Raw genomic sequence first — 21,614 nt, forward strand, 5'->3', positions numbered from 1 at the left:
CGGATTTGTTTGTGAAGCGCAACTGTTTGCCCGGAACGAAATCCCACAGCCCAGAAGGGGCTTTGTTTCCGGAGACCCAGGCCTACGCAGGTGTCTGAACTGGGTTAGCCATGGGCCGCCCTGTTGCCTTTTTTTTTAGAAGAAGGTTTTAGAGCAGGGGTCTGCACACATTGGCAACTTTAAGACTTGTGGACTTCAACTCCCAGAATTCCTCAGCCAGAATGGCTGCCTGAGGAATTCTGGAAGTTGAAGTCCACAAGTCTTAAAGTTGCAGAGCTGTTTTAGAGAGAGAGAGGGGCGAGAAGTGACACGAGCCCCCCTTTTTCAAAGCCTATTTTCACGTTCACGAAATGTTCCTAATCGGCGAGGAAAGGGAAGATTCTGGAAACGGAAGATTCGGAGGCGAAAATCACAAGGGAGACGAGTTTCCAGGGTTAATTTTGGAGCTGAAAACTTATAGCGAGGCGCCCAGCGTTACATTTAAAAAAAAAAAAGCATCGTAGAAAGCCCTCGGTGTGTGTGTGTGTGTGTGAGAGAGAGAGAGAGAGAGACGTCCACATAGAATTCCTTCGGTTTGATCGGATGGGGATATCGTTATGTGAAAGATTTTCCTTTCAAGATGAGGAAAATTTCTGGTGACTTCCCAACAATAGGGAAGCGACTCCGTGTTGCTATTTTTTTCCGGCTTTTTTCAGGAATCTGAAAAGGATTCTGATAGTAGTATAGTCTTTATTGCCATTGTACATCACGTATACAAAGGAATTGGTTATTGATGAGACTTATCCCTATTAAGTTGTCGTAGTTGGCTTGGGGCCTCCAGCTAATTGGGGTCAAAGTGTGTCAGTATCCTCAGTTTAAATATAATAAAGTTTGCATTGTAATGGAATTGTAAGGTCATTTTAAATGTAAACCGTTAAACATCATAGATTATGGGTATTATATCTCACGTAGTTGTTTTAATCACCATTCTGATTTCTCAAACAACTCCCATCAAAATCTTCCTGAATATGCAAAGCAGTATCTAAGGGTGAAGTTGATCTGCAAATTTAGAGTAAAAATCCTCATCCATAGGAGAGTAATGAACAAGCCCATTTCCTTATGCTATCAGCTGTTGTTTAGAAGCACTCCCCTTATTAAACATTACAAACTTTGTTTTGTATTTTTAAAAGAAAAGAATGTAGAGTATTCCCTGTATAACAAATACAGTATTTATTCAGAAACACATTACATCATGTCCTCAGGTTAACCTCTGTAACCAACCCCACTGCTGTTAATGAAGGACAGACACAAGGAATAGCATTTCTGCACAAAAAGTACCGGTTTGTTCAAAAGTACATTTCTCCAGTAAGAGTAAATATGATTTTTCCAAAATTAATAATTGAGATTATCAAATTCCACAGGAAATAATGATTCATATCCTGAAGTATATAATTTGACTGCCATGTCAAGATTAAACCCAGATACTATACAGAATGAAGAGCAACTACTGAGCATCAGGCTTACAGTGGAATAAGCTGTTACTAGAGGATTTTAGCACACATGAAAATGTTTAAATCCTGCAATTAAGAGAACAAAAATCCAATGTCCAAGGAGTTATCCAGTGCTATTTCACTTTGTTATCATGGTCATAAAGATGATCATGGTATCTTTAAAAAAAGATTTTTAAAAAATCTTTAGCAAAAATTTGTATATCAGGTAAAATTGCACATGGACATAAAGTACATCCTAGTTTTAGATAACTTCTTTCACTGCCCGCCTTTCTCTATTTTATGTCAAATAATTCATCTAAGGGGCCCTTACCACTTTTTCATAAAAATAGTGCTACATGGCAGCAGCAAAATCTTATCCAGAGAAAAGGACTTAGGGATATATTTTATACAAATAACTCCTGAAGAACAAATTGGGGGGTGTTTTCTATCGATATTTCAAATAATAGAATAACAGAGGTGGAAGTGACCCTGGAGGTCTTCTACTTCAACCCCCTGCTCAAGCAGGAGAGTAGTCCTTGACTTACAACAGTTCATTTAGTGACTATGAACTTACAATGGCATTTTAAAAAGTGACTTATGACCATTTTTCACATTTACAACCATTCCAGCATCTGCATGGTGACGGGAGCCAAATCCAAATACCTGAGACAGCTGGAGTGTCCTGGTTGGAATGTGATCCCATTTTGCAACCTTCTGACAAGCAAAGTCAGTGGGAAGCCAGATTCACTTAAATAACCATGTTAGTAACTTAACAGCTGCAGTGATTCACATAACTGGCATGAAAGATTGTAAAATGGGGCAAAACTCACTTAACAAGTGTCTCACTTAGCAACAGAAATTTTGGGCTCAATTGTGGTTGTAAGTCAAGGACTACCTGTGCCATTTCAGACAAATGGTCCAATCTCTTCTTAAAAACCTACACTGTGGAAGCACCCACAAATTCTCAAGTTTCACTGATTGTTCTGTCAGGAAATTTCTTAGTTCTAGATTGATTCTTTCCTTGATTAGTTATCACCCATTGCTGCTTATTCTGCCTTCAGGTGCTTTGGAGAATAGGCTGATCCTTCTTTTCTTTGTGGTAGCCTCTTAGATACTGGAAGACTGCTTTATGTCAACCCCTAGTCCTTCTTTTCATATTTGACAATCAATTGCTAAGTGATCAGCTGTTTTGCAGCCTGAGAGAAAATGGCATTGAATTATATTATGGACAACTGTTTTAGAGCCAACATCTCAAAAAAAAAAATGTTAACAAAATAAAGGTCTGATTTGAATTCTATTGACATCAGGGCTAGAAGAGGCCTCTACTTGTGATTCTAAAGCACCATGTAAAAAGAGTTTACAGTATCATTTTCTATTGTGTGCTGTTTAATTGGGACATGTTCAATATTTTCTTCTGCAGTGTAGATCTTCATATCAAAAATTGGAAAATAATATAAATACTAGATAATGAAGCTAAGTACTTTACTGGCATTCAAACAAATCCATAGGAAAAGCACTTCTGTGTAACATCCTGAAGTTCACAACAATATTCCTCCATCAACATATTAACAACATGAATACATGGCAATGAAAGTAGTGCAGAATATGTTATATACTTGTACATATTCCCACTCCTTCATAATCTCTTCCATTAGTTGCTGCATGAATATTTCCTTTGCTGCTTCCTTTTTACCAATTTTAGAGTAGCAGAAGAGCTATTATCAATGCCTGGGAGTACAATATTATATCAAGTCTCTTCCACAGACACAGATCTATTGAAATGAAATGTTTATTAGTTGTGTAAAGCAAAAGGGTCACCTTTTTTACTAAAAGAATGAAAGTCACAATAGATGCTTCTAACACCTTTAACTAGGTGTACTTTTAACTGGCTGGATACGGCAGTGGGGAGGCAGATGTAATAAAGGAAGAGTTATATGGTGATACAGATTTCAGTAGAGAAAGGGGAAATTATTCAATTAGAAATATTGGGACAAAAATTCCAACTATGAAAACAGAACAAACACATTTAGGGGAACACTACTGTACAGGAAAGGTAGCAACTGTAGAAAAACAAAGGTTTGAGTGCAGTCCGACACAACAATTGTGTTCCCATGTCTCCCAATTTTCCACACTCAGTTTACTAGTCCACTTTTGATTGCTACTTTTCAAAGTTTGATTTTGAACTCTGTAGGCTGCACAGTAGCAGAAGTCCCCGAGGATTTGAAGAGTGCCTTTAAGATGGTGTCAGGATCCACTTCAGCCGGGGGATTTGAAGATGTTCCTGTGCTTGTCCGACGTGGTTCAATTTCTTTCTTCACTGAAGGAGTGTCACTCAATCGACTAGGCAAAGTTACAAGAAATAATATTATATTTAGCCTCCTGACAGACTGTAGACTCAAGCAATAGTGTTTATTTTTTTATATAATGAAAAGAAAAATGGGGAACAAAATTAAAAATGCTAAAAGCTCCAACACTGAGTGATAATCAGGAATGAAATGCTTGCTATCAATTAGATAAAAATTAGAGAAAAGATGTGGAGACTTTAGAAAGAGTGCAGAGAAGAGCAACAAAGATGATTAGGGGACTGGAGACTAAAACATAAAGAACGGTTGCTGAAACTCTGGCTATGTCTAGTTTAATGAAACAAAGGACTAGGGGAGACATGATAGCTGTGTTCCAATATCTCAGGGATTTCCACAAAGAAGAGGGAGTCAAATTATTCTCCAAGGCACCTGAGGGTAGAACAAGAAGCAATGGGTGGAAACTAATCAAGGAAAGAAGCAACTTAGAACTGAGGAGAAATTTCCTGACAGTTAGAACAATTAATCAGTGGAACTGCTTGCCTCCAGAAGTTGTGAAAGCCCCAACACTGAAAGTCTTTAAGAAGATGTTGGATAGCCATTTGTCTGAAACGGTATAGGGTTTCCTGCCTAGGCAGGGGGTTGGACTAGAAGGCCTCCAAGGTCTCTTCCAACTCTGCTATTGTATTGTAATTATAAAGCTGAACTCAAATAGTTTTCAGGCTGATAATCTAAGAGAAGCAAAATTTATTTACATCTTATATTTATATTCTGTACTTAAATATCTTTAATTTTATGACTGTAAATACACTTACAGCAAAATAGGCTGGTCTGATGTGATGACATTTCCATTAATGTAAAGATTACATTTCATTGGTTGTCCTAGTGAGAAAAAAAAACACATGATAACATCAAAAGATGCAATAAAGTACTGGCTATCAGAATTGTTGCTAAGGTGGCACACATTCTGGAAAATCATAATCTGGATCATATTCATCCTTTCACTTTTTCCTCACTTTACATTCAGTGTCAGAAGCATTGGTTCCATAATTTTTCTCCTCTTGATAATAAAAAGAAAAATCACTGTTAATCTGAGAAATTCCAACTGCAAAAATGTATTCTAAAATTCTGGTAAAATAGAAATATTTTTTATTGTTTGATTCTTTGCTTCCCTGAAAACGTTGGAAGTGTTTTGCAACAAAGCAAGAAAAAAGAAAGAAAAGCTCAACCTTTCACGAGAGGTTCATGCTCACCATCTAAGCATCTGTTGTTGTATTTCTTATATGCAGTGATGGCATCTTCCTTTTTCACAAACACAACTTCAGCCATCCCAGGGTTCACTAGACGAGCTCGCTTCAGGGCACCACACACACAGAACAATTCCTGAGGAAGAAGTTGTTGGTTTGGAATATAGTATTGCCATAGCTTTGAACAAGACAGGATTGTTAAAGCAATTGCAGCAAGATGCTAGATTTAGATACTACCTAATGTATGTCTCTTCCAGTTTTTGTATTTATGAAGTCTTATTATAAGTAAATTAAATTTGTGGTAACAAAACATCTAGTATTGAAGAGTTTCTGCATTATAGCAAAAAAAAGGTCTATCAGTGATATGCTACAGAATTGCCTGCATGTTATAAATATTCTAGATTCCTTAGATTTTGAAACTACTATATACTTATATAGTGTCAAGCTTACAACAAACTGAAGAATTCTAGGCTTTTGTACAGTGTCACACAAATAAGGCTTTTCTTGGAACTATTAAATTCCTTCTGGTGTTTAAATCATTGTACATTTGAAATATCTAAGGCAGCGGTACTCAACCTGTGGGTCGGGACCCCTTTAGGCATGAAGGAGACCAACTTAAGTAGGTTACTTAGTCACCTTTTGATAAAAAGTTCTAAAAAAACATGTCCTTCATTACACTATTTAATGGAAATATTCAGAAAACAGGCTACAGGCACTCCTTGACTTATGACTGTTCATTTAACAACATTTCAAAGTCACAACAATCTTGAAAAAAGTTATTAACGACCTATCCTCGCACTGTTGCACCAGTTGCACCAACCTCAAAGTATGTGATCGGAATTTGGGTGCTTAGCAACCATCTTGCACATAAAACCAATTGCAGCATTTTGTGGTCATATGACTGCGATTTGTGACCTTCCCTCCCAGTTTCTGACAATAAGCATCAACTGGGGTTGCTGGATTTGCTTAATAACCACATGATTTGCTTAATGACCATGGTAGAAATGGTCATAAAACCGGGTCCAATCATATGGTGATTTGCATTATGACAGCACCAATCTCTAATGGAAATTCTGGTCCCAATTGTGTTTATAAGTTGAAAATTATCTGTACTCTTAGACTTGAAAAATAAACAATACTCACAACAATATCCTCTTCTGTAACGCGGGGGTGTAAATTATTCACAGTCATCTTAGTACCCTCTAAAGGACTGAAGGCTGGCTATAATAAAAATAGGGCAAACATCAGCAATAGAGGAAACATTAGTGATGTAATAATGCACACAAGCAAAGTGAAAAGCTAGTCTACAGTTAAATTTCTACAATATCAGAATGCAGGTAGTCCTTAAGTTACAATCATTTGTTTAGATGACTGAAGTTACAACAGCATTGAAAAAAGTGATGTATGACTTTTTTCACATGTCCATTGCAGCATCCCCATGGTTACATGATCAGAATTCAGATGCTTTGGCAATTGGCATGTACCATATTTTTCAGAGTATAAGACGTACCTTTTTCCCTCAAAAAGGAGGGTGAAAATCTGGGTGTGTCTTATACACTGAATGCAGCACTTTTGGTCTCCGGAAACGCCACCCCTTTTGCAAAAATGCCGTGCATAGCCTTTAGGAGCCTTGCAGAGTGCTCCTGGGGGCTGGGGAGGGCAAAAATGAGTGAAAAATGGGTTGTTTTTTTAATTGTCTTTGTCCCCCACCCCATCCCACCCCACCCCACCCCACCCCCAGGAGCATTATATAAGCCTCCTAAAGGCTATGCATGCCCTTTTTTGACAAAAGATGCTCCCATTTTTGTGAAAAACGAGCCTTTTTTTGTTGGGTTCCCCCCCCCCCCCCAGCAGCACTTTACAAGCCTCCTAAAGGCTATGCATGGCCTTTTTGGGGGCAAAAAACGGGGCTGTTTTCATGAAAAATGGGCCTTTTTGGGGAGGTCTGCAGAGTGCAAAACCTTTTTTAAAAAATTTGTCTCTTCAAAATCTTGGTGCGCCTTCTACTCCAGTGCGTCTTATACTCCGAAAAATATGGTATTTATGACAGATGCAGTGCCCTGGGATCATGTGATGGCCTTTTGTGGCCTTCATGTTACCAACTGAAGAACTGCAAAGATTAAGGGATTCACTTAACAATTTTGGCAAAAAGGTCGTACAATGGGGCAAAGTTCAGTTAATAACCATCTTGCTTAACAACAGAAATTTTGGGATCAATTGTGGTCACAGGTTAAGGACTACCTGTATTTCTTCTAACTAATATCCAACCACCATATAAAGCATATTCAGTCAACACAAAGTTATATTGGATTCCACAAATAGCTCATGTTATATACAATTCTGCCCTTTGATTGGGGTTGGGGAGAGCCCATTCATAATTGAAACACACACAGTTATCGGTGGCATGAAGGAAACTGCCATGTCAAAAAATGGAGCAAGCCAAAAACTAAATGCAATTTAATTTAATCACAATTCAGCATAATTAAATATAGTTCTCTGGAATTTTCTGGGAACAACACCTTGTAGGTGCTTTGGTAACCTCATGTTTGCATCTCTGTATTTGGAAAAAGGATATAACATATCTCATTTTAGACTAAAATTAATTTTAAAAGAATTTTACAATTCTATGGAGAGCAAACAAAGACATCCCACCTCCAAATCTTCAACTCACCTCAACCACTGTAGGCTCTTTAGGAGGTTCCTCCTTGGTCACTAAGGTTCTAGACATGTTTGTGAGGGCCTTTGTTTGGATGGGGGGAGACGGAACTGGGGGAGCTACATATGCATCATTCTGGACAACTTTTGTGAGAGGGACTGTCTTTGAGAGAGAAAACTTGTTGCCACTGTGTCCAGCCTGCACAAACAAAACATGAAATATTGGAAATGTTGGAAGCAATTCCTTTTCTTCCAAACAGCAAAAGCCAAATAGTATTACATAGCAAGATCTCTCATGTCAGACAATGTAGCTGCAGGAAGAAACTCATATCGTCTAGACAAGACTTATAGCTGTTGAATTAAGCTAACCCACAATATATCCTTTCGTTTTCGTCTAACAAGGACCTGCTAGCTGGAGTTTTAGACCGTAGTAAAAACTGAAGCATTTCATGTTTTTTTTAAAAAATAAAGCTTTAATTTTATTACACTATTATACTTTAGTCTTTCTAAAAATGTCACACACCAGAGTAAGCTTAATGAAATACACTGCCTCTATCAGTAAATGTTTCATCTAATTTAGAATATTTTTTTAAAAATCACATAGTTCCAGTTACAACAAAGGAGGCAATTCAAACAATTCTTGTAATATAATTATAGGATAGAGGACAACAAAAAGGTACAAAATGGCTGAGCAAAGTATAGCAACTAAAAGTAAACTATTTTTCAACTATTTATCATTTTTCAGATATATCTGAAACAAAATGAAGCAACAATCTTAATAAAGGATAGGCAAAAAATGTTAAAATATATTCGTAAATATATTTTAAAATATACCGGTATATATTTTTATACTACAAACAGACAGTCCAAAGAACATTAATTAGTATAAGCCCTGTTTATTTATAGATTTTAAGTCTGTGGGCAGAAAATAACTTAAGACTGTTAGAACAACAAAAAATATATGAATCAGAACAATTAGCTCATGAGAAATTACACTAAGATCATAACAACATTGCAAAAAAAGAATAAGCTCCATCTTTCTTGATAATTCGTCTACAAAAGAGTTACTTTAACTACTCAATAAAACGTTAAGCAAGAAAAAAGAACTTACTTTAACTTTAATATTTTTTAAAATTACCACCACTGTTTTCACAAAAGTTTGAAAAAGATTGGGCTACTTTAGTAAATAACAGAGATATGCTATGCTTACAAAAGGACCCAGGCAATTCTTTGGATTTATTTCAAGGTGCTGGACAGCCTTATTATACCAGCAAGCCAAAGATTTATGCATCGTATTAAGGCACAATATGGTTTCTCTGCATTTCAGATATATTTGTGAACTCAAGCTACTTGTGATTTAATAAAAGTTAGCTACCATATTATTCTCCACGGGAGTATAAGACACCCCAAAGTTTTGAAGAGGCAAATCAAAAAGTTTTTGCACTCTGCAAACCACCTCGTAACAGCCCATTTTTTGTGAAAACGGGCCCGTTCCCCCCCCCCAAAAGGCATTAATAGTCTTTTAGGGGGCTTGCAGAGTGCTCGGGGGGGGGGGAGGGCAAAAACGAGCAAAAAATGGCCCGTTTTTCATGAAAGCGGGCCGTTTTTCGTTTTAAAAAAAAAAGGGCATGGATAGCCTTTAGGAAGCTTCTCTAGTGCTCCTGGGGGCTGGGGAAAAACGGGCTGTTTTTTGCTCATTTCTGCCCTCCCCAGCCCCCAGGACCTCTCTAAAAGCTTCCTACAAGCTACGCACGGCCATTTTGGTGAAGGGGGCGGTGTTTTGGGAGGCAAAAAAAGCTATATACAGTGTATAAGACATACCCAGATTTTCAGCCTCTTTTTTGAGGGAAAAAGGTTTGTCATATACTCCAAAAAATACCGTAAATGTAGAGTCACTGAATAAATGTTCAAACCAGGTGTTGGTGTAGTTTTAATCAAGCATAAGAAATCTCTTATGTTTTATTCCTTCCTAAAAATCTTAGCATACAATGTGGGATCTGATTTACCCATTTAACCCTGCTTATTTTTATTCATGAAACTTTTAAAACTTTTTGTAGAAAACTCCCCGGCCTCTGGACTGTAATAGAATACTGAATTCTAATGTGATATTATTTGTCCAGAAAATATATTCTAGTATGCTGAAAACATAATCTCCCTTCCCACCAACTCTCTTTATCACAAAATTGAATTATATATTCTAAAATTACAGCAGGAATCTTTCTGGATTACTGTATGTAATTTTGTTACACAGCTTCAGAGTTAAAACTATAAAAACAAAAATGGATGATAGGATGAGATAATCTACTCCCTGGTATCATATTTTAATCTTTGAATTTGATTCTTTCCTCTGAAGTCCTGTAGTTATTCTTAGCATTTGATTGTTATTCTTTTATTTGCTTTAATTCTGTTATTTTAATCTTAATATGTAAGCCATCTAGAGTTACATCAGCCATTGAGGTGGCATATAAGTAGGTAGGAAGATAGAATAGTAAGCAAACAAAATGACTTAAGCACAGATCACTAATTTTGGTTGAAACCCACAGCCTATTTATCACAATAATTCCTTTAAGGCAACCAATACTACTAAGGTATAAATAGGTTTTTTAAACTATAGCTTATTTTACCCTGAACATAATTAAGTGACACATGATTAGTTACATTGAACATGGACACTGAGACTTCCTTTCATGCTTTTGCTTAAGTTATTTTGAAGGACCTTTGACTATATTTCATAAAATATGGTTCTTAAGGTAAATAATAAGAGCATTTGTAGTCTAGTTCAGCAAAGAATGACGACTTCCTTCTTTTTTACTGATAAAGAGGTAAAAACGAAGCAACATTTTTAGAGATCATTCTGTAATTGACTTGCAACATACCTTCCACCAAAATATATTGACTGGGCTCATGCATGGTATTAATTTATAATATATAATATAATATAATATTTAGTGGCTTTGCACAATGCATGAGCGTCAACATGATCAATCATTTATAACATAATAATAAGTTGTCTTGAAAGTCCATATCATCACAATAATATGGACTTTCAAGACAACATCATAAATTATATCCCAAAACTGTGGTGATTTGACAGTAAAACACAAGATTAGATTACCAAAGAGAACTTTCCTCTTGCCTCCTTAACTATATTTCACCAGAATGATGAAGGACAGAGTTAGTTTGCAATACAATGGAATCTGAACATATTTCAATTACTAGCTAGTTCAAAAGATGGAAAGAGAAATTAATGGCATGTTAATTCTATGAGGCTCTACATCTGCCACAGATACAGGTAATTGTCACCTTGTCCTAGAATAGGTGCAAAAATGTACAAATCTGAAAGCTGGAAAAATGATATTCATCCAATATGAACAGAGAGAAAGCATATTTATCGTACATAGGTACATATGTACATGCCCACTAAAGGCAGAAAAGAAAAAAGATTACAAAACCAGAGCCTTACTGCGTTGTTCAGGAAGCTATTCGTTGCTGTGATTTTCATCTGTTTGTTGGGAAAGGGAGATGCAGTTTCATCCTCCTCCTCTGTATCGTATAGGCACTAAAACAGAAAATAAGTTGATATAATTTTTATAATGGAAATAATTAACCGAATATTTTACACTGTAGCTGCAAAATGGATATCTTAAAGAGACGAGGTTGTGTTGAAGTAAAAGCTAACCTCAACAAGTACGCTGTTATGGACTTCAAATCTGCTTCAAAATATGCATGTTCTTTTTAAACTGATACGGTATATGTTAGAGCACAAATTAATCAACCAATTTTTCTGAGTATAATACTCTTCAGAGGTGAAACAGACGTGGCGATATCGCAATTCTGAAGAAATTTGTGCTGCATATGAAGGCTATTTTAATACACAAATATAAACTTTTCCATCCATGTATTGCTTACTTACTGAAATGCTTTAAAACTGTTCATCGGGTAATATCAAAAACTATTTAGAAACCCAGGAAAGTGTGACAATACTTACAGTGAAGCAGAAGATGGCTCATTTATGCTATAATTCACATTTTAAGTGACAAACTGATTATTGTATTAATTGGACTTTTACATTTATGTGTGGTTTCTGAAATGAAGATAGGTAATGGAAGAGGAGTGTTTATGACTCCTTTAGGATTGGCACTCCAATATGGGGTGCCTTTTCTTTTCTACTGATTACAAGAAACATTTCATAATTAATATATTGATCTTTGCAGCCAAGTTGAGTTTTCCATTCAATGAAAATAATGTTGAAGGCTGAGTTACTACTTACTGTTTTTCACTTACTATGGATGCTATACAATATTCTGTTCTACATAGCATCTTAAATTCTCAAAAACAAGCACCTTAAATGCAGAAATATTTATTTACTTTGGCTCAACTCAATACTTAACTATTATTTTGTGAAATGATAGCAGGTAAGCCAAAGACAATCAAAGTAGTTGTGTCAATATCTTCCATTATCTCTCGGCCATTAGCCATTAAGTATCACAATAGTGGAGAATGGCAATATTTAAGAGTTGGATGGTACTTATAAGCCAATCCCTATCCCAGGGAACTCTAGGCAAGAACTATTTCATAGTGTGGAAGTTATCATGCAGAAAGCTTGTCATTTCACCCATAGCCCATCAATCTCATGAAGAAGGGGAACCTTTGCCAGCCCTCTTGATGAGTGGATTAGAAGAGAAGATTTGGCTCTGCTGAGCCATTTCCTGATGTACCCTAATAGCTTCTTAACACTGCAAAACTAAAGATACCATACAGCTGAGACACACAGATCTATACAGAATAACTCCAAAGCAGATGCTTCCAATGATTTGTCAACATTGCATTTGGAGTAGCAAAATGTATAAAAATAGGTTGAACTGACAGTTATGTAAAGACACGCACCTCTTTGTGGGTATGATTATTCATGATGTTGACCTTCATACCTGCAGAATGAGCATGTGATGGAATTGTAGCCTTCTGCTGTTATTGGGGTAGGAGAAGAGGAAAAAGATAAAATTAGCAAAGGATATATCAACTTCTAGAGTTAATTCAAGGAAGATTACAAAAATGTGAATTATTAATCTTTAGTGCTTCTAATAACAGACCAATTACTTCTTTACCAAAATTTTTGAAGCATTTTTAAAATGCATTATTCTACAATCTTCTCCACTAACTGTAATAAAAGCCTTTTTAATGTGATCTAGAAATTACGCAAATAATGTTGTACTATTAAAAAGGAAAGTATAATTGCAGGAACTGCTTTGTCCCATAATTGTGTTCTGCTTCCAAACTTTTTGTGAAGATTCCCAGAGAAGGCTCATGCTTTACAGAATCATTACCCCAGCTTTCTCTGATTTTTATTCAGATATTTGGAATCAGCCTGGTTTCATTTGTGAGATATGATAACAAAACTCTGGGGAAAAATCACTGTACTTTTTACTGTAAGACAAACTCTAACTCAATGGCATCAGGCTTTATTTATTTATTTTATTTTCTTCGAATTTCTAGACCGCCCCCTCTCCCGAAAAGGACTCGGCTGATTAAAAGTAACTGCTTGGTTTTTAAAACAAGTTCTACAGTCAGAACTCAATATATTTACCATGATCAATCAGCCTCTGTGGAGCAGGCTATTGCTTCTGCCCTACAATGGAACTTAAAAAGTGAAAGGAAATTGTTGGGATTTGTTTGACTCCACATTTTTAAGTTGACAATTTCTGGATTACAATTGAACAAAGGAGGAAGAAGAATTGGATGACATTTTAACATGTCATAGAGTTTGACTACCTGGCACAGAGAAAAAGAAGATTGGGGCGCTTCTAGCATAAAACTGGAGAAGACAAAAGTGCTAAGCTAATCCCTTCTCCTTCTGATAGCAGGTGAGATGGCATAATACCTTTAGGATGTTAAGATATCTCTCCAAGCATTTTGATAAATATGTATATGCATATGTTATCATCTTTGTGTGCACAATATACCATTGTTTCTGTGGTAAAACTGAAAATTACTGAACAATATGGTGTTGTGAACCAGACAGCAGGATGATGCATTTGTATCAACCTGCCATCTTCCTGAGTGGTGCAATATTAAATATTTACAGAATATCTTTTCTGTTTCAAGAGATATAGTCTAGCTTCCCTTTTCTCTCTTATGGTGTGCTTAGTGAAATTAACAGAACCATCAAGTGGCATCTTATCTCAAACTCATAAAAAAATCTGCCTCAGTGAGTGATAGCACCCAGCCAACCTTGGCTGGTTGTAGGAACTAAACAGAGTTGGTTGTGATCAAAGTTGTCAAAGAAAAAAAAACCTGGGAATTGCAAAACTATCAGCTAGATTTCTTAAAACACATACTTCCATATACTGCCAAAAAAACTGCATAGAGGCAATCACCAGAAGCCTAGTTCAACTCAAGGAATCTTATTTAAAAAATAAATAAAGCACTGCTTTGTTTACTCAAGATACAACCTAAATCAATGCTTTATATAATTTTTCATATAACCATAAGGGTATGAACTCGATGCTCTCTAGATACTGCTCATACTGTCTTGATAAGAATTGAAGCCCCAAACAGCTATACCGCACCAGTTTGCCCCTCTTGCTGAAATTTATACAAGAGGAAAACACAGGAGAGATTACAAATTTGTCATATAAATAATGCAGTTCTATACAATTCATATGAAATTCTTAGATGTAGGTAAAATAAATATCTATATCTATTATAAACTTAACTGCAGTAGTATTCCCCATACATTTGGAACACTGCATTAAGAAAAATATTATTTTTTTATGGTGAATGACCCTGAAAGAGCAAGTTCCTCATATTTGATCTAGATCAGTGATTCCCAACCTTGGCAACTTGAAGATGTCTGGACTTCAACTCCCAGAATTCCCCAGCCAGCGAATGCTGGATGTCTGGATGCTGGCTGGGGAATTCTGGGAGTTGAAGTCCAGACATCTTCAAGTTGCCAAGGTTGGGAATCACTGATGTAGAGAAAAGATGTCTTACATGCATTGCTTTCTCCTAACATTACAAAAATGTTGTCCCTGTATGTTCAGAATATTGGAAAATGTCATCCTTACTCATCTGTTAAGAAAACAACCTCTTAACAGTTGACACAGATGCAATTTACAAAATACTGATGTCCTGGTCTTAAATAGTTGAAAGATAAATTGGGATCTCATCTAAAAGCAATCCACTGCTAAGGCTTCTGTGACCTTATTTTTTTTCGATAAATCTGGAGCTGTTTCAGTCTGGCTTCAGTCCAGTGTATAGTACAGACACAGGGTTGGACACACTTGCTGATGACTTCTGGCAGAACCAAGATAGGAGTGGTGAATCCATCCTAGCGCTCCTTAATCTCTCACTGGCTTTTGAATTTGTTGGCCATATTATCCTTCTGGACAATGGGGATCAGAAGTGGGAGGCACTGGGCTCCAGTCATTTACTCCTTCTTCAGGCTGGTGGGTGGGTGGGAGGGGTAGAGTGCCTTAGGGTTCAACATTCCCCTTCTTCCTGTTCAACATTCTGAGCTGCGCATACCTCAGTTGCTCGGGGAGGCGCATGACTTTCTCTCTGCCCTGAGACACTGGCCTGGTCCAGCTACAGCCGATGCTGCGCGTCATAATAGGCTCCAGGAGCAGGAGGGAACGCCATCCCCCCCATTGTGAAGTGCGCTAAATTTAAGTGTGCTGAGCAAGGCACTGCAAGAGCAACGAGCAGGTCATGGAGGCAATGAGAGCAGCAGCAGCAGCCACAGCCAGGCCAAGCCAGTGTCTCAGTGCGTAGAGCAAGTCATGCGTCTCCCCGAGCAACTGAGATGCGTACAGCATCAACAAGAGCCGGAATAAGAGGCAAGTACAGAAGCGCTTCTCTCCCGCTCTGGAATATGGAGCGAGTCTCCATCTGCTGCCATTGCCCTTACCTTCTCAGGGCAGGTGGAGTGACTGGGAGGGGAGGCGAGGTTCGGGGCCAGACAATGATGGGATCACCTGACAGGGAGCCACAGCAGAGGGCCCAAAGAGCCACATGTGGCTCTGGAGCTGTGGGTTTCCGAGATCTGCTCTAGGTAGATGATATCACCATCCTTTGATGGTCTTGGATGGAGCTATTCTTTCCCAGTCAAAACTAGTAAGCAACTTAGGGATTCTTGTGAAATTGCAGCTACTGCTCAAAGAGCAAGAAGCCATTGTGGCCAGGAGATGCTACATCTTGTATGCCAGTTGTGCCCTTTCCTTGATTGGGAGACCCTTCAGACAATCATTCATGTCCTGGTTGCCTCAAGCTCTGATTACTGCAATATGCTGTCCCTGGGACCACATGGAAGCTATAGATGATTCAAAATGCAGTGGCACAAGCAGTAATAGGTGCACCTTGATTGCAAGCAAGCTGTATTGCCTGTTAGTTGGCTTGAGAATGCAATTCAAGGTTATAGTTATTAACAGTAAATCCATGTATGGCACAAGTCCTGGACACCTGGATGACCACTTATCTCCATCATTTTCTACCTGCCAAGTATACTCCAGTAGAGTGTGTGTACTCCAGGTTCCGTCCATTCTGTTGCCATGTTGTAGGATCTAGGAAGCGTGCCTTTTCTATGGTGGCCTCCACACTGTGGAATAGCATCCACCCAGAGATAAGGATTTATTTCTCCTAGAGTTCCACAAAGAATTGACAACCTGGCTTTGGCCCCTGGATTGATGTTTGCCTATTGTTTAACAGCCCCCTATTTTGTTTTGTGAGTTTGTTAGCAATGCTTCAGTCTGAGCTGCCTATTAATTTTGTTTCTCAGTGGGTTTTTTTTGTATACCAGCCAAGTCTACTGGAATTGGGTGACCAATAAATTTAAATGAACAAATGAATACAATCTTGTTATAAAGAATTCTGAGAGTTGAAATGAACTGTCAAGAGTTTGACATAAATTGCATTTTTACTTTTGCTAATATTTTTGACAGTGAAAAACATACTCATTTCTCCTGAAACCAGAAAAAAAAATAACTTACTTGTATTGTTTTTGTGATCTTTACAGCAGGAGATACTGTTTCCACAATGGGGTTCACGGGGGCTGCAACTGGAGCACTTCTTTTCAAACTAATTTTCTCTCTAGCATCAATAACCTTTGTCACCTTTTCTATACTCTGTTGTTTCCGAGAATTTAGCATCTCCCGGGCATCTTGAACTTTCCCTTTGATTTTGAACCTTGCGTCTTTCTGAAGCAGTTTCTCCCTGGCATCTTTCACACCAATTTTGTGCCTAGCATCAGTAACACCAATCTTTTGACGTGCATCAAATGTCTGCTGAAAACCGACACTGGGTGATGATCTGCTTAAAAAGGTTTGCTGGTTTCCAATTCGAGATCTAATTCCTCCAAAGACCGGCCTCATGTTCAATCTGAAAGAGAAATGCCACAAATTAACTAAAGTTTTTCAATTAAAAAAAAAAAACCCCACACACAATCAAATACTTCCAATTCATCATAGAAGGTTGAACAGAGCAGATTTGTAGTTCTTAATGAAAATGTAGCATGTTGTTTTTGCCCATAATTCCAAGAAGTCTCTGAAACTGGTTTATAGTGTAAATGATATAGCCCATGTGCACTGCAGCTTTTCCAGAGATGCACTTTTTAAATAATATGTCAATAAAATGTTTTTAGCCACCGCTACACATTTTTTGCATTACATAGAACCAAAGAAACTGAAGAAAATCAGGTCAAGCTGCAGTATTTAAAGGCTCACAGAAACCACTCCCCCTCCCAAGTTTTACTTATTTTATTTATATTAAATTCAATCCAATTTTCGTTAAACAGTGTGCGGTCTGGGTGCAATCACATTTAAACAGTCATAATATTCATTTATGTTATTGCACTATTACTATTATGGAGATGAATACTAAAACGAAGACGAATATTATAACGGAAGCCCCTTCTTGAGACGGGGGCAGGGGAGACTGCTGGATACACTGGGGCTGGGGGGGGGACCCTTGAAAAGCTTCCTAACTCAGCCCTCACCTACAGCATGCTGCTTCCGCTCCCCGCGTCCCGTAGCCCTCTCGCCCGGAGACCCGCCGGCGCTGCCTTCCTGCCACCCGACACCCCCGCACTGCTCAGGGCTGGTCAACAGAACCGAACTCTCTAGCAGGTTACGACTGACAAAACGATAAGCCAATCAGAATACAGGATGTCGCTCTGGGCGGGCCTTGCCTCCCGGACACAGTACGGGTCCTTTCTGCGTGCTACGATGGGCAGCGGGCCGTCAGGTTCCATCCTCGTAGTTTCTCTGCAGACTGATGGTTTTTTCCACTCACCTCCCTTTTGGATTGACACCGACGCCGCGCTTCCTGATCAGTTCATCCAAAGATAAATCCGCCATATTTTCTCTAGGCCCAGAGAAAAGTCGCAGCGACCGACTCCCGGACATGAGATGCAACTACTTCCGGTCTCACGCTTACGCCCGTTTGTCTCGGCTTCTCGCGGCTTTAAACAAATCACGCGTAATAAGGAATTGGAGATTTCGCGGAGGCTACTTTCCCATAACCCAAAGCGACACCATTTTAATTTGCATGTATAAAATGAGATATTAGATGCATATTTTTTACAGATTCTAAAACATTTTTCTTATATTAGCGAGTCAGTGGTAAACAATAGTGATTTAAATTGTTAGAGTCGTTTTTCTTTTGTCTTATACAGTTCACCCTCATGTCGAACGACTCTGTTGCCAATCACCTTTCCTCCTCTAGCGGAAAACGGCATGCCTTAAACTTATGAGTAAGGAAAATAACGATTCGGGGTGACGCCCGGGTCCTCACTAACAATGTGAGAGGAATTTTTGAGCGGGTACAGGTCGTCCCTGTGGTGACTCGCCTACTTAGCGGGATGCCTGGGTGTGCTGATCTGCCCGAAACTCCATTGTGAAAATATAAAAAAAATGCATTATGGGATTGCAGCTGTTTGGTTTGCGAAGTTTACTATAGTTTGAATTTATGTAGTGCTTCCTCTTCCCTAATTTACTTCAATTATAGGGATTACAGACCAACCTAATCCCTGTTTAAATCCTACATTAGTCCACTCAATCTTTGCATCTGAACGAAGTGTCTGCCTTTTAATAATATTTTACGTGGAAAAAATGATATCCATGCTGCTTCTGGTTTGCCACCCCAGACCATAATCATTATGGCATAATGTCTCACCTACAATGAGATTTCCTAGTGTTTCAAGGATCAACCAGGCCCTACTTATATCCTGGAGAAGAGCTCAGGTCTGCTGGTACTGGACATGGTAAGTGGTAGTAATTAGAACATTAAAACATTTACCATTCTCTATTGTATACTATCAGTAATAAACATATGAGCCCATTTGAAGTTATTTATCCATCTATTTTTAGAATAACAATAGTGTATGTACATACACTTAAGTGTAATCTTATTCAACAAGCCATGACTCCTGTTTTTTCACTGCTTAACATAATGCCATTTTAGCGAAATTAAGTTCACATCAATTCTTTACCAATTCTCTCTCATTTACTATTTAAAAAATCTCCATGGGGTAAAACAGAAAATAAATCTTCACGATTAATTTGCTAGGGAGAGGAAAAAAGGTAAAAACCAGGTAAAAGATGTATCAAGTGCTGCTCAGGGCAAAATATTACTTAGTTCCCACTATATACAAGCAAACAACCAGGAATAGTATTCATATTTTGCATTTTCTTGACTGCATTGGTACCCAAAACAACATGGAACTTCAAGTGTTAAAAGTTCACTCTTGCTACTATAACTGTAGGTACTATAATCCTCCCCAAGGTTTTTATTTGCTCATAAGAAGTAAATCAATTAGTTTTTTTTCCATATTTTAGGATACTCTTACTATATATGCTACACCTCATACGCCTACAACTCATGCTTCACCTTTTATGAGTGTTAAAACAAACCAACAGTTCATTTGAATAAAGTACAAGCACTGACAGAAATAGAGGAAGTGAGAGATTTGGCAAATGAAAGGACATTGATCAGAAAATTAACATATTCTTCAAAATTTAACTTTTAAAAAATGAATTCAGTTAAATTGAATATAGCAAACTATGACTTAAAGACTTCAAATCAGCAAAGATAAATATGAGGGGGAAAGTTCATTCTCCAAGCTTGTGGGTTGGTTTCCAAATGTTTGCTTACCAGGTAAGTAACATTTTCAGCAGAATTTAGGAGATGTCAGTGTGATGAGTTAAGTGTGGTGTGTCAAATGAGGGTGTTATGATGGGTCAGTTGTGAGTCATCAGAGTCCTGTGATGGGGAAGTTACATCCATTGAGAGTCAATAGGTGGTGGTGGTGGCGGCTTGTGTAGGTTGGTTGAGGGTTGGTGTCTCTGGTTGGCTGTGCAGTTGATTTGGATTCGGAGGGGTCCATAGGCTCGTTATAGATCAATGTGTCTGTTGATGGAATTACTTGTGGAGTGCCAGGCTTCGATGAACTCATGGGCATGGCAGGTGGTAACGTGGCCAATGATTTTTGTGTTACTCCAATCAAACTGATGTTGGTGTTGGTGTCAGTGTCAGTGTGGGTAGAGATTAAGAATTTGGGATCGTGGTGTTTAACTACCAGCCAGTGTTCAGGGATCCTAGTTTTTAATTTATCCCACATAGAATTGGTTGCAATTGTTAGTTGATTTTATAGATTATGAAGTTTTTGGGATAGCTGTTACAGAGAAAGACATCAGTCATTTCTCTTCCGCTTTTCTTAAATGTTGTGGTGCTGTAGTGTGTCCTGACCCTTCTGAAAAGGATCTGGACACAGTTTTTGTGTGTGCGGTGGGGTGGTGGTTTGAGAAGCTGAAGAACTGGTCTGTGTCCATTGGTTTGCGGTAGACATGGGTGTCCAATTCTCTCTTGTCTAGGAATGGGAGTCTGTTGTCTGTTTCCTCTTTGCATGTGAATTTGATCCCAGGGAATATTATTGATAGGTGGTGTGTTTCTTCAATTTGGGAGTGTTTGATGATAACTAAGGTGTCATCAATGCAGCACTCCAGAAGTTGGGTTGGATAGTGGGTAGAGCTATGGATTCGAACTGTTGTAGGACTGCTTCTGCTCTTAGGCCTGATAAGGGTGATCCTATCAGGATACCCTGTACTTGCTTATAGATTTTCCTATTGAAATGTGTTGATGCATAGATGCAGGAGTTTCATGATGGTTTCTGTGGACATGGTGTCTGTGGTGTCATAATCTTTTGGGATATGGTATTTAGTGAGTAGGTGTTATATGCTTTGTGTAGCCAGGTTGATGTCACTCAAGAAGAGAGCTGTGATGTCAAAGGAGACCATTTCTTTCTTGTTGCTTTTGGTGCGCTTGATGCATTGGAGAAATTTTGGGGAGTTTGAGTGGGCTGTCATTGACCAGATGTCTTGAGTTTCCTCTGTAGGGTTTTTGCTAGTTTGTTCTAGGGACACACACAATTGGGCATGAGGGGATCCCATTCTTGCGTATTTTGGGAAGTCCTTAGAACCTGAGTGTGGAGGAGTCTTGTGGTTGCATGTGCTCTCTCTCTAGTGGTGCTAGCCATTTTTCTTTTTTCTTAGGGGGTATTTTATTTTGTTCTCCAGCTGTTTTGTCACATCATTGTGGATTATTTGGTAGGTGTTGGTGTCATTTACATGATTTTCAGCTTTGCTGATGTCAGTTTTGTCCATTACTGCCTGTCTGCTGGTAGGATGACAATGCTTTTATCTTGTTTCAGTATCTTTAATGCTCTCTTCTCCTGTTGGCTGTGTTTTGTTTGGTCTGTTGCACTGCATGTTGGGGATGATTTTTTGTCTGATGTCTTGTGTTTTTTGGTCCAGGTGGTGCGTTTTTAAAATGGATTTAAATGGGGTCAGCACAGTAGTGAAATTTACATTTCTCCCTTACCGGTTCTGTGGCCGTGGCTTGGTGACCGTGGTCATGTGACTGAGTGGGTGTGGTCAATTTTACAGCACTCGTGG

At 38.3% G+C, this 21,614-nt stretch overlaps 1 protein-coding gene across 3 annotated transcripts; it reads right to left on the reverse strand.

Moving 5' to 3' along the window:
* Positions 1–1,192: 1,192 nt before the first annotated feature.
* On the reverse strand, positions 1,193–18,112 carry POLDIP3 (DNA polymerase delta interacting protein 3). Of its 3 annotated transcripts, none has more exons than XM_081956949.1 (9): positions 17,956–18,112; positions 16,656–17,043; positions 12,559–12,633; positions 11,135–11,230; positions 7,688–7,870; positions 6,160–6,237; positions 5,023–5,152; positions 4,585–4,651; positions 1,193–3,809 (listed from the first exon to the last, which is right to left on the reverse strand). In XM_081956949.1, exons 1-9 carry the CDS (start codon positions 18,066–18,068, stop codon positions 3,635–3,637), a joined length of 1,305 nt encoding a protein of 434 aa, XP_081813075.1. In that variant the 5' UTR covers positions 18,069–18,112; the 3' UTR covers positions 1,193–3,634. The 3 variants fall into 3 exon arrangements, with proteins under 3 accessions (XP_081813075.1, XP_081813074.1, XP_081813076.1); XM_081956948.1 differs by having other exon boundaries at positions 12,559–12,636; XM_081956950.1 differs by lacking the exon at positions 17,956–18,112 and adding an exon at positions 17,660–17,811 and having other exon boundaries at positions 12,559–12,636.
* Positions 18,113–21,614: the final 3,502 nt, after the last annotated feature.

This window comes from Natrix helvetica (genome assembly GCF_964273705.1).
Source record: "Natrix helvetica genome assembly, chromosome: 6".
In the NCBI taxonomy this organism is placed as follows: domain Eukaryota; kingdom Metazoa; phylum Chordata; class Lepidosauria; order Squamata; family Natricidae; genus Natrix; species Natrix helvetica.

Bases quoted from the DNA above. Each gene is read 5' to 3' on its own strand.
- POLDIP3 (XM_081956948.1), bottom strand. From the start codon at position 18,068: ATGTCCGGGAGTCGGTCGCTGCGACTTTTCTCTGGGCCTAGAGAAAAT. The intron at 12,637-16,655 runs GTAAGTTATTTT...CCCCAATAACAG, and splicing joins AGATCACAAAAACAATACAA to CAGAAGGCTACAATTCCATC. The intron at 3,810-4,584 runs GTAAGTGTATTT...AACTTTGCCTAG, and splicing joins TCAGACCAGCCTATTTTGCT to TCGATTGAGTGACACTCCTT.